Source organism: Drosophila arizonae, chromosome X (genome assembly GCF_054131065.1).
Source record: "Drosophila arizonae isolate 15081-1271.41 chromosome X, UAZ_ARI_1.0, whole genome shotgun sequence".
Classification (NCBI taxonomy): Eukaryota; Metazoa; Arthropoda; class Insecta; order Diptera; family Drosophilidae; genus Drosophila; species Drosophila arizonae.
The window spans coordinates 31,584,554-31,597,793 of NC_142927.1; the positions used below are offsets into that span (position 1 = coordinate 31,584,554).

Genomic DNA, 13,240 nt, shown 5'->3' on the forward strand with positions numbered 1-13,240 from the left:
TGCTTTATTTCCGCTTTTTTTATTTATTGAAGAAATTTTCGTATTTTGTATGGATAATTCGTATGAAGAATGAAGTTTTCTTCATTGTAGTTAAATTAAAACCAAGTAGTTCAGTAATTCAATTTTCAATGAACGAACCAAGCGGTAATAATATGGAACTAACTAAACTAGGATATTATTTATATTTAATTCAGAACAACTTATTGTGAACAACAATATCGAACTTTTTGATTCTATGTAAATGAAACGAAAAGATTAAAAAATGTATGCAACTCTTTTTATGGCGTGTAGTACAAGAATTTACGTGCTTAAGGTTGCCGACAAATTTTCAAATACAGGTATCCCTCGTATAACGCGGTCTTATACAACGCGATTTCGATATAACGCGATTTGGTTTCAGTACAACATGAAATTTAGGCTAATATAACGCGAAGGGGAAAATACATAATTATAACGTGCAAAGATCTTTGAAGACAGTGAAACAGATTATTTACCATATGAAGAATAACAATAAAGTTTTTAAGTTTTTTTTTTTTTTTTTGAATTTTGAAAAACTTACAAAAGTATGTACATATGTATTATTATTCACATCTTGTATTGAATTGAATTATATGTGCATCTGTTATTTTGTATGTATTTAATTGAAAAAAAAAAAACCTATTGGAACCTAACACCCAAATATATATGAAAACTATGTTTTAGATAACGCGGATTTACATAACGCGCAATTCTTCTGGAACGTAACTATCGCGTTATACGAGGGATACCTGTAGTGAAAAATGTTGATTCCATTTCATGCATATACATTTTTGGAGAACATTGATAGTATTGAATCCCAATATAAGAACATCCACCCAATTCAGTAGGAAATTACTCAAGACGCTACAAAGCTTTGAGTTGAGAAGCGTGTTCTAAGGGTTTGATAGGGTATAAGAAATTTAGGAACTTGGACACTTTTGCATAGGTTTCTTTGCCAATGCCCAAGTGGGTAACATTTTTCGTCAGATCAATACTGTGATGCTTAACTAAATTTCAAGCATCAGGTAAAACATATATATTATAAAACTTCACAGATACGGCTTGCGGTGGTTGAAAAAATGATGCCATGATTATAAGTTGTTAAAAATATATTTAAATATCAATCAACTCAAAGCAAAAAACATCAGTTTTTTCCGATTTTTTTTCACAAAATTTTAAGTATTTTCCCACTAAAAACAGCTTTTTTGCTCAACAAAAATTGGCAACACTGGAAATAACCAAGGAACAATGTGACCGGCTAACAGTAATATTATAAAGCATATAAACAAACTTTTAAGTGGGAACATGGTCAAAACATCGCAGATAATAAAGCGTAACAATAAATAAAAATATATAACAATGACGAGGTATTTCTTTGCGTAACATTTTTTATTGACATACATAAGCAAACATAAGAATTAAGTGTTGCATAGCAAACGTCCAATTATGAGACACAATCTTACCCGTCTAATTAGATATTTGCACATACATACATGTTATTTACACATACAAATATTTCGATTGTTTCTCAGAGTAAGAACTCAAAGATTCTAAATATAAAACAAATTCCTCAAGAGCGACGTAGAATTATCGAATCAACATGAGCATGTAATATACGGGCCATCTTCGAGCCCAGTCTCCCCGTGCTCACGCTGCACTCAGCTATCCGTTGTCCGCGTGTAGACGTAGGTATTTTTCTAAGCTATTTGTACTATTGTTATACATGGGCCATATATGTATGTATACACGTAGAACTATATTTGAACAAGTTAAATGCACATTGCTGACACTTTTTCATAAAAAAAATTGCTTACGTATGGCAGGAGCTGGAACCGGAAATGCGTGTGGAGGGTAAAAGAAAATGTATAGCAAATATCTATGCAAATATTACACACACATATGTATGTATATACATAGGTACACACACATACACACAAGTACCTCTCCAAATATTCGATCGAAAATTGTCGGCGCCAGCGTGTGATTTGTACATGAACATACATATGTATAAACACACATAAATACTTAAGAGAACCGTAATAACGGAGCAGGCGAACGGGCAAATAGCCGAACAGACGGACAGGCACGGGAACCTGGTGCACGCCTCTTAGAGCCCTCGCCATTTCAGTGAAATTTATTTTTGGAGCTCTGGCCAAGCAGCGACATTTTTATTTAGACCTAGAATTTGTTTTTATGTTTTTCAACAAAAACATACAATTCGACAACTTCTACATCTTTTAGCATCACGGCGCGGAGCTTCAATTTTAATTTACAATAGAAAGTGTAAGAAATCAGAGCAAGTGCATTCGTGATATATATATATATATATATATATATATATATATATATATAATATGTACATACATACATATGTATATGTGTACATCTTCATATTTTCTTACATATGTATGTGGGCATTTTTGCCATTTTCTATTCAATTGCTCATTGCAAATTGTTGCTTGAAGTTGCCTCTAATTATATAACTCTGAAAAAAACATAATATTTAATAATAAAAACAATAGCAAAATGTAAACTTTAAAAACTGAACCAAATTCAAAAGAACATATTTCTTTAGGGTTTGTGTGGCACACATTTATACACACATTTGCATCCCACAAACTGCTCCACAAATCATACTCATTGTCTTGTCACATTTTCCGCCTTATAGAGAATATCATCTGTGAAGACAGGATACAAAATCAGCTGTGATCATGGATCCGGAAGCGTTTTTGGATGTGGCCAATCAGGTCATCAAGCTGAAAATGTTTCCGTTCTTTGATATCGCGCACAGTTTACTTGCCGCGCTGGCCGTGCGCGAGGATTTGGGCGCCAATGCTCAGGCCTTCTCGCGGAAACATCCGCTGGCATGTTGGTTATCCACAATGCTGGTAATATTTGCGGGCGGCATGGTGGCTAACGGATTGCTCGGGGAACCCATCTTAGCACCCTTGAAAAACACCGGACAACTCCTCGTGGGCACAGCTGTGTGGTTAGCTACCAATGCCATCACATATAAATATATACATACATTCATATATGTCTTATTTTTGCAGGTATATAGTTTTTTATACACCCTTCGACATTGGATACAAAGTGGCCAAGTTTTTGCCTGTGAAAATTGTGGCCAGTGCCATGAAGGAAATTTATCGGGCGAAGAAAGTCTACGACGGAGTGGGACATGCGGCCAAACTATATCCGAATGCCTGGATAATCATGATCATAATTGGCACTCTGAAGGGAAATGGCGCCGGCTTCACCAAGCTGATCGAGCGTCTCATAAGAGGTGCATGGACACCGACAGCAATGGAATTTATGCAGCCATCCTTGTAAGTGAATCTATCTCGTTTTTTTATTTATGATATCATTATGGGTTGCTTCGTGCTTTCAGTTATACAAAGGCGTCTTTGCTGGCCTCCATTATCTTTGTGCTGGATAAAAAGACCGATTGGATCTCAGCGCCACATGCCTTAGTCTACTTTGGCATTGTTATCTTTTTGGTGTACTTTAAACTGTCTTCTATCTTACTGGGCATTCACGATCCCTTCCTGCCATTGGAGAACCTGTGCTGTGCTATCTTCTTCGGTGGTATATGGGATAGTTTGGCCAAGATCTTGGGACGTGGCCAGGCCAAGGATGGCGATAGCAAAGACGTTAAGAAAACCAATTAAATCATAAATTAGCTCAAAATTTTCATATGCTGCCAGCCAAAGCTACAAAATTAATTGATATCAAACGAACTTATAAGTCCAAAAAGTCGTATCGTTGAATCGGTTGTACTCGATTCGATGATCAAAATCAAATTCAACAGTAAGCAGCATGTGGGTGTGTCTGCTTATGATTGACTCTGATTTTAACATATTTAGTGACCTTTAACTCTGTGAACGTAACGTTAATTTTTTTTTTTTTTGTTTTGTTCATAATGACGACTGAAAATTCAAAATACGACGACTAATTTAATTACCGATTTATGTCTGCAGTTTAATAGAACCTGGAGCGCACTATCCAAGCTCCAGCGCGCAGTCTTCGGTATGCCGAAGTTAATTTTAAAAATATCTAAGTCATAAAGAAATTCAATTACTTTTTTTTTTTGTTTTTGTTTTTTTTTTTATGTGCCAACCAATACAGTTTTATTATCCATATATTTATTCAAGCTGGATATTCTATTAAAAACTTCATCACAGACGACTATATATACATGTACAAAAATAATCGGACTATTTAGTGTATATTTATACGATTAAACGCGCATTCATACGATTAAACGTCTTTTGTATGAGTAAATAATGAACATTTGTTGCAATAAATCTATGTGATTTGAACCTATGAATGTTGATTTTCTTTACTATAAAAACATCGATCAGAGCGAGCAAGTGTGATTGTGTGTGTGTGTGAGGGATAGAGAGAGAGAGAGAGAGAGAATGTAACAAGACAAAAATGTTTTAAGCAGTGTTGCCGTTTTTCCCCGAGAAAAATCACCTGAATTCGGACAAAAAATAAGCCAAAATAAGCTAAATCCCAGAAAGAATTAGCTGAAAACTAAGCTAATACTTTAGAATTGATTTTATATATCATAATAGACAATACACGTACAAATATTGTAACAAACATTTCATATTAATGAAAACGCAACGAAACTAATAGAAATTTCAACATTACATTCATTTAAATGTTTACATTGATAATAAATCTTCCTGTAGATAGTCGACAGACTCTTCGGGCTCATAATTTAAATGTTCCCTGGTGTTTCGATCGATTTGAGGCAGTTGGGAAAAACTATGTAATCAAAACAATGATATGTCGGCTCAATTCGGATGTAAAATTTAAAAATATTAGTTTCTGTTTTAATGAGACTGTAATTCTTTGAGCCTTTACCTTATTGTTGAGTTTAACGTATCAATGCTCATCCTATTTCTTATTTAATTTTTTATTAAATTGACTTGGATAATTGACTTCGGCATTTCACCAAGGTAACGAATGTATGCGAAGCGCAACAGCCAATATATTTATCCACTATGTGTTAAAGAGTGAAGAATTGCAGAATTAGTGATGTGAGCCTTTAATAGTGGCCAGCTTGTTAATTTGTCTATTAATCGGTAACTAATATCTAAAAATAAAAATATCTGATTCGATTCATAAATAAGACAGATCTTCCGCTATCCGCGATTCCAAGTTCGCAATCGCACTTGAAAATAAGTCAGATCTGGCCGAAAATAAGACAAAACGGCAACACTGGTTGTATGTAGAAAACTGGACTTTACTGATTTACACACATGGATATCAACTTAATAGCTAAAAAAAACTTTGACCTTAAATTATCAATTATTTGTCTGCTATACAGTAATAAAATGCGCCTTGCAGTGAACTGAAAAATACAAAGAAATATGTCAGATATATATTTATAGATATATCTAAGGTATTAACACTCACCAATAAATTCAGATACAGGATCGTTGTCACCCTCACCACGCATTGTACCTGTGATCTCCTCGTTCTCAACCATTGGTAGAAAGAGTTGTACAAACTCGACCGAGTAGGGATGGGTTATAGTTTCTAACACTTCGGTAACGAAATACCGAATCAACGATATGTCAGTGTCTTCGATTGCACAACATTGCTTGATGTATCGCAGCACTGGTACGACACAACCGCGTGTCAACAAATTCACCATGCGATCCAGTATCATCTTTTTCATTTCTAGTTGCACAAGTATCTCCAATTCATCTTGTTTGGACTCGAACAAGCGGATAAGTAGAAAAAGAATTTGCTGCTGCAATGTTGGATGAACTCCAGCAACCTCATCGAGCACCGCCAAATGTGTGGGACAACTATCCGTAGATAGTTTGAAATATGATGGTTCCATTACAACATTTTCTATCCATCGGATTACGCCAACCCCAACAACTGGATACCTAAATAGAGAGGAAAAGAGAATAATAATAATATGAACAATTATGATATATTAGTCATGACTTAAGATTTTACTTTATGCAGTTGTAGAGCGTCTGTAGCTCCGCAATGAGTTCAGTGGACCCTTGGTCTACATTGCATATAGCGTGTGCCTTTTCTATTGCCTGAATTGTGCTCTTTAGTTCATCTTTATTTAAAGTTCTTTCGGTCATGGGTCTTTTCTTAGCTGGCTGATCAATAACAGAAGAGGCATATGCCAACAAGAAAATATATTTGGGCTTGTGTTCTGGATTTATTTTAACACCAGAACGGAAAAGCGCATCAACCAAAAGTTCTAAAAATTGCGGATTCCGTATCAGATCTATTGGTGGTGGGTCAGAGCCAGAATAATTTCGAAATAGTACGGTAATATCTGCCGGATTCAAGGTATTGCGGGTCAACATGGAGGTAAGGGCCTGACACGCCTGGGGATATACCGCCGAACCATTTAGCGCCATTGTAATGGGTGTTACGTTCTGATTGCTTAAATAAACGTCAAAACAAAAAGTTAGAAAGGATGCCTTAGTTTCAATATATTAAACGTACTTCTGCAATGCGTATTTGATGATTTCCTGGGACAAGCGTTTCATATTGAACCCACCTTTCTGCTCCTGGCTGAGCACTTGAATCAACACCTGCGAATAGACATACGTGTGCTGACCATGGCAGACCATGCGGGCGCATTCCTGAATGGCACCGTGCACATCGTCGGGATTATTTAGAAATTTAACAATTGAAGTTTTGAGAACTCGAGAAAAAACTTCAATTTGCTGCGCGGCCGTTGAGATTGATGTAATTTCACTCTGGAACCCCGCATCTGATATGAGTTTTATGGTGAAGTTAAGCATCAAACAATCTGGATATTCTTCAGCTAGACGATATATTAGCGATCGCCACGTATAGTGATCAATCATTTCTGTAAGCCAGTCCGGCGTCTCGCCCTCCTCGGTAAATATGGTGTCTGCTTTTTTTGGATCAAACGATTTTAGTATCATCTCCTTTAAGTGATTCTCTACCATAGCCTGAACTTCCGTTACTTTCACACCAGCCAAAATTAACCACTCGGCCAGCAGATTGGCCATTTGGGCTACCGCTTTATAGTTTTCAGATAGCATAGATATCACTTCCTCAGGTGAGCCGCCGGACTGGAAGTAGCGCTTGAGCTGTGTGAAAATGCCTGGTTCCATTATGTAGTCGGGCGTTAAAAACTTTTCGAGACATTCTTGTATTGTTTTCTGCGGATTGTCTTCGTGAGTTTCCTTGGTTTAGAAATTAGTAAAAGCAAACAAGTTTGTTTTGATTGGATTGATTAGACTGTCTTGACATAAACGTCAAAATTGTTGTATACCTCGGCACTTGACTGTTGTTTTGCACGGCCCTGCCAGCCAGAATCATCGTATTCGACTTCCATTATTATTTTATATACAATTTCTCTAATACAATTTTTTTTTGTATCTATCTTATCATTATTTTTTATTTGCTTGAGGCATGTATGTATGTAGCTAATCGGTGCATCGTTGATATCGATATCGCTGATAAGCACTCGATATATTTTTATAAAGGTTTCTTTTTTTAAGATATTAATTAGTTTTCTGTGTCTGTAACTTAAAAGCCTCAAAGACACGATTAAACAGTCATTACAAAATATTTCTGTTTATTATTTCTGTTTTTATATAAATAATCGATTAATATGTATTTACGAAAAAATCGATGTACTCGCATCCCTGACACACGCCAGCCAACTAGTGCTGCAAAACCATCGATGGACCGTCCATCGATTTTGTTTGAGTCCGATGGACTAAAATATCGATAGTATCGATGGTTCCATCGAAAATAGCTCTATCATTCAAAATTATTGAAAATTCATAGAAAAAAAAATCAACTTTATAAACATTTACACTTAGTAAGTTCAAAACAATTCATGATTTTTTGTCTTAATTCATAAAAATAATATTTGTATTCCAGTTCATAACAAAACAGTCTATCCTAAAAATAAACTTTGGTTCATATTTATCTTATAACTAAAAAACAAAAGTTCGACTGTAATTAATAAGTCTTAAAATTTAACTTAAAATTAAAAAACAAAGCTTGACTATCTTTCACAAAAGTCTTGAGCTTAAAACTGAAATTAATTATCGTGAGATCCATTATGTGCACGCTTTAAATGCTCTTGCATATTTGATGTGTTTCCGCTCGTTTTATATTGCTGCCCACACAACAGGCATTTCACAAAGTTTTTTCTTTGCATTTTTTCATAAAACTTCCATACTTGAGATTTCTCAAATTTCTTTCGCTTATTCGGAGGCGCAATATTTTCAGTGTCTACCGTAACAGCAAATGAAGATTCCTTATTGGCGTCTGCAGGCGAAAAAGCAGTTTTATCTAAAAAAAAAAACAATTAGAAAAAACGTGTTTGCTATTAATTATATGAATCTTACCAGATGGGATCAAAAATTTTTCCATTTTCCGTGGAGGAACCGCCAACAATTAAATAATGTGGTAATTAGGTATCTATGTGCTATATGTTAAAAAATAAATCAAATTGTTTGTGTAAAATAGATTCTAATTTTAATAATAATTTGAGTATCAACGTATGAACTTACTTGTGGCTTGGCGTCTGTAGCGATCTATCGACATCGAGAAAATTCCATCGATGTATCTAACAAAAGAAAGTCCATCGATACTATCGATATTTCCATCGATGGATTTGCAGCACTACAGCCAACACAAGCAGTCTATGATGTGTGTTTAATTTTACGGCACAGCTGTACTAGACTTCGGTAGCTCATGAGTGAGCCAAAATGAATGGCTCGCTAAACTGAGCCACGGAGCTAGCTCCTACCACTAACCAGAGTTGTGTGTGTGTTCTCTGGTTAGTGCAGCAAGTTAGCCAGTGAGCCAAATGAGTGAGTTGGCTCACTTCACAAAAAAGAGCGAGTGAGCCGGCTCACCTCAATGAGCTGCTTTTACCCAAGTATAAGCTGTACCACTAACTATACCACTGACCAGAGAACACATAGACTAGACATGTAGAACAAACTTTTCTACAGCAGAACATGTTAGGTTGGTCGACCACTATACTTCGTATTTGCTTGGCACGGTCGCTGAAGATTCGAGTAGTGAAAATATTGCATGACGAAGTCGTGTGGTTAGTGGTAGTAGACTAAATAAAACGAGCTGGGCGGATAATCACATGTTCTATATATGTAGGTTCATGCAATCCCTTGACCACTTTTAGTTTTGCATATAATAGATTTAACCTTACTAAGACTTGAATTTGTAAATCTAAAGAGTTACTACGGAGTATAATGCATTTCCCATCAATCCGCATCATTATATGTACTAATTTCATTCTTTTTTTTATTGCAAATCCGATGGCCATAGATGATACGCGCATTGTTAGCTTCTGCCTAGGTTTTTAGAGCTGATTCATTCATATTATATGTTTCCTTACTCATCATCATATAAGTTTTCGACTTGACAATACACAAATTTTATTTCATTCTACCGGATGTTTCTGAAATGACAGCAGGTGTGAGCAGCACCTTTATTGATGCAGCTTCAGCGTGTACTATATTTGAATGTGTAGGTTTATTGGCATAAATAGACAATACTGATGGCGAAAATCCAGTTAACTATGTCCATCAACCATTCCTGCTGACTTATTGGTCATTTTGGTCATATCATTGCTGCATTCGAGAGGTTTCCCAGTTCATTCCATTGTATACTTAATTTCTTTATTTTATGGTAATAAAATTAATGATTGACCATTTTTATTTTAAGCTATTGAAATTTCCTGATATATACAGTCTGTCAAGAAACACTTTACACAGTGGAAAAAAACTCAATTTTTTTACTTTATGTGCAAAAATAAAGAGTTTTTGTTTAATTTGGCTAATTTTTTTTAATGGTTAACTGTTTAATAGATATTTTTAAATTAAATTATAAAAAACAGAAACAAAAACAATAAGGGTATAACTTAAAAAACAACAAAAACTTAGATTACTCATATTTGATACTGTCAAGAAACTCTTTACACACTTCATACATATTGTACTAAATTTAAAATGTAATACTAATTATAGCTAATTTTGAAAAACTTAATATTTAGTATGGCCCCCTTTAGCATTATGTACATCTTGGAGTCTTCTTTTCATCGAGTTAACCAAGTTTTGGATATATTCCAGGGGTATCTTCTGCCACTCCTCCATTACAAAAGCTTTTAGCTGTCCACGGTTGGTTGGATTCCTTTTTCCAACCTTTTTCTTTAAATAGGACCATGCATGTTCTATTGGGTTGAGATCTGGGCTTTGGGGTGGTGTATCCAAGACCTTTCCACAGTTGTAAAGGAGCCAATTTCGTACATTATACTCCTTATGTTTAGGATCGTTGTCCTGGTAAAATTTAAAAGTTGGCCTATTTTCAGTTATAAAGCCAAAATTGGTTGCACTTTGGCGTAAATTTGCCTTCAAAATTTGAAGATATTGCTCGGCATTCATAGTGTTTTCAATGAATACCAGTTCACCGACTCCTTGGCTGGATATGCAGCCCCAAACCATAACCGACAGTTTTCCAAATTTGACAGTTGGAATGATATTCGCTTTATCGTAAGCTGTACCCACTTTTCGCCATACTTTTGGCGGACCTTCGTTGTAATACAACATTATTTTGGTCTAGTCGCAAAATATAACGTCCTTCCAATAGTCCTCTGGGTGCCTAAGCATAGTAAGAGCAAAAGAGAAGCGCTTTTCCACATTCGTCGACGACAGCAAGGGCTTCTTACGTGCCATTTTCGAAGAACACCCATGCCGTAGAATGGCCTGACGTATCGTTTCGTGGGACACATCTACGTCACACTCTTCTTTGAGCTCCTTGGCAAGAGTTCTGGTCGAAATTTGGGGATTTGCTTTTATCTTTCGCATCATAAGGCGGTTTGCCCGATCAGCAATCTTTCGTTTTCGGCCACCTACACCCTTTGCCTCAAATCTTCCCTAGTTTTCCGCGCGACTGAGAACGTTGTATATTGTTTTTCTCGATACGGAAAACATTTCCATTAATTCTGCAAATGATTTGCCCAACTGCCGATTCCAGAAGATCAATTGGACAACATCGAAACTTAATCTCTTTCCAGGCATTATTAATCAAAATTTGAATTGCTTTTTGCATGTGAACTCAGCCAAATTTCGCACAAAGTGAAAAATAAACACAAAAATCGAGATGCATACAGAAATTCTAAAAGCATAGTTAACGGTAAAGCACCGTTATTTCTTAGAATGAGAGCAAAACAGACGAAGAGAACAAAATGTGTAAAGAGTTTCTTGACAGTGTCAAATATGAGTAATCTAAGTTTTTGTTGTTTTTTAAGTTATACCCTTATTGTTTTTGTTTCTGTTTTTTATAATTTAATTTAAAAATATCTATTAAACAGTTAACCATTAAAAAAAATTAGCCAAATTAAACAAAAACTCTTTATTTTTGCACATAAAGTAAAAAAATTGAGTTTTTTTCCACTGTGTAAAGTGTTTCTTGACAGACTGTACTTAATTTTGATTGTTTTCGACCACTTAGCCGATATGTGCTAAAGTGTCTGCCGAGCTTCAGCCGGGACTGTTGTATGTTTAGCAAAATCTGATAATGTGACGTCACAATAGAGCTGTTAGTTAACATTAATAGGGGACGGGACTGCTCTTTGCGCAACCTACTGTGTCTTTTAACAGTGCATTTCTAGTCTATGGTTTCTCTGGTCATCAGGTCTTGGTCTTGGTCATCTTTAAATTTTTTTTGTATTGTACTACATTTATGGTTACTGTAACAATAATTTTATAATAATTTTTTTTGTAAAATGTACAAAAAAGAAATATAACAAAAATTTGGTCATCAGATTAGCGCCCCCTGCGATAAATTCAATTTATTTAAGTTAATGACCAAAAATAACACCTGTTTATTAAGCTATTATAATTTTTAAGTAATAATAGTAGTGCGTAGTGCCGTTTTTTGTTTGAAATTACTTCAAAAATTCGATTAGGAATGCAATTATAAAGATGTTCAATATAATTCAAGGATATGGTTGACCAAGCGTGTTCAATACCTTCGATTAACTCGGTCTGTGTACTATAATACTTTCCGGACTTATATACTTTCCTGACCAACCATCCCCAGACGTTTCCAATGATATTAAGGTCGAGTGAGTATGGTGGCCACTCCATGAGATCAATTTTTTGGCCCTAAATCAAGGACTTCACGGACCGGGCGGTCTGATTTGGAGCATTATTGTGCTGGAAAATCTTATGCCGGTTTTCAGACAGGTTATAGAAATGCGGAGCAGCAGTTTTAAGCACGGTGTTATAGTCATATGCGTTCATGCGCGATGTAAAAAATTGAAGCTTACAAGCGCTGTAGTAAGGTATTGCACCCTACACCAGCTTCCCGAACTAATGCTCTTCTATTTCCTTCTGAAATCACTTGATTCTTGCCGCTTATGTATTTTTTTGCCAATTAGTTTTCTGTTGCCAATTAGTTTTCTGTTTTTTCAGATTTTTTTTCAGCAATTTTATGGTAGCATAGTCCAGATTCAAATTATGCCTCAATCTTTGACTTTCAACCAAAGATAAAACTGTTTCTTTACCCATACTGTAAATATATTGAATACTTTGAGCTTCACAAAAAATTTGGTGAGTGTAAATGCCAAAATAAGCAAGATAATTACAATTGAATTTGGGGGCGCTAATCTGATGACGCAAAATAAGTGCACGCATTCTTTACGAAAATAAAGAATAGAAAATAAAACATAACGGGCTTTCACTCGCGCTTTTTTTATACCCTGAACCCATTGAAAATGGGAAATCAGGGTATAATGGTTTTGTGGAAAAGTATGTAGCGGGCAGAAGGAGACGTGGCAGATCCTACAAAGTATATATATTCTTGATCTGCGCGACGAGCTGAGTCAATATAGCCCTGTCCGCCTGTCCGTCCGTCCGTCCGTATGAGTGCGTCGATCTCAGAAGTTATAAGAGCTAGAGAGCTGAAATTTGGCATGCATACTCATGTGCCATACGCAGTACGAGTTTGCTTTATTTTTTCGATAAATCATCCGATAACTATCGAGAATAACCCAAAAATTGATTTGGTTTTTTTAGCCTAACTTGAACACGGACCTGGAGTCTTCAAATTTGCGTTGTATATAAAGTTAATCGATACAAAGATTTTGTAATTTACAGATTTTGGATACCACGCCCCTTCTCCCCAATTTGTAAAAAACGCATTTCAAGAGACTTGT

General features: G+C 35.6%; 2 protein-coding genes and 1 long non-coding RNA gene across 8 annotated transcripts; 1 reads left to right on the plus strand and 2 right to left on the minus strand.

Annotated features, from left to right (window-relative positions):
• The first annotated feature begins 1,227 nt into the window (after positions 1-1,227).
• LOC108617834 (trimeric intracellular cation channel type 1B.1) lies at positions 1,228-4,341 on the plus strand. 6 transcript variants are annotated; one of them, XM_089474801.1, is made up of 4 exons: positions 1,228-1,385; positions 2,687-3,007; positions 3,072-3,344; positions 3,407-4,341. In XM_089474801.1, exons 2-4 carry the CDS (start codon positions 2,730-2,732, stop codon positions 3,684-3,686), a joined length of 831 nt encoding a protein of 276 aa, XP_089330927.1. In that variant the 5' UTR covers positions 1,228-1,385; positions 2,687-2,729; the 3' UTR covers positions 3,687-4,341. The 6 variants fall into 6 exon arrangements, with proteins under 6 accessions (XP_089330927.1, XP_089330930.1, XP_089330928.1 ...); XM_089474804.1 differs by lacking the exon at positions 1,228-1,385 and adding an exon at positions 1,485-1,707; XM_089474802.1 differs by lacking the exon at positions 1,228-1,385 and adding an exon at positions 1,486-1,703.
• A 910-nt stretch (positions 4,342-5,251) lies between these two features.
• Positions 5,252-7,636, minus strand: TH1 (negative elongation factor complex member TH1). The gene is made up of 5 exons (XM_018013633.2): positions 7,313-7,636; positions 6,511-7,223; positions 6,001-6,447; positions 5,446-5,927; positions 5,252-5,380 (listed from the first exon to the last, which is right to left on the minus strand). The coding sequence occupies exons 1-5, from the start codon at positions 7,373-7,375 to the stop codon at positions 5,349-5,351; spliced, it is 1,737 nt and encodes a 578-aa protein (XP_017869122.1). The 5' UTR covers positions 7,376-7,636; the 3' UTR covers positions 5,252-5,348.
• A 571-nt stretch (positions 7,637-8,207) lies between these two features.
• On the minus strand, positions 8,208-8,988 carry LOC149268164 (uncharacterized). Its single transcript, XR_016271154.1, has 3 exons — positions 8,568-8,988; positions 8,403-8,482; positions 8,208-8,346 (listed from the first exon to the last, which is right to left on the minus strand). It is a non-coding gene; the product is annotated as an uncharacterized LOC149268164 (long non-coding RNA).
• Positions 8,989-13,240: the final 4,252 nt, after the last annotated feature.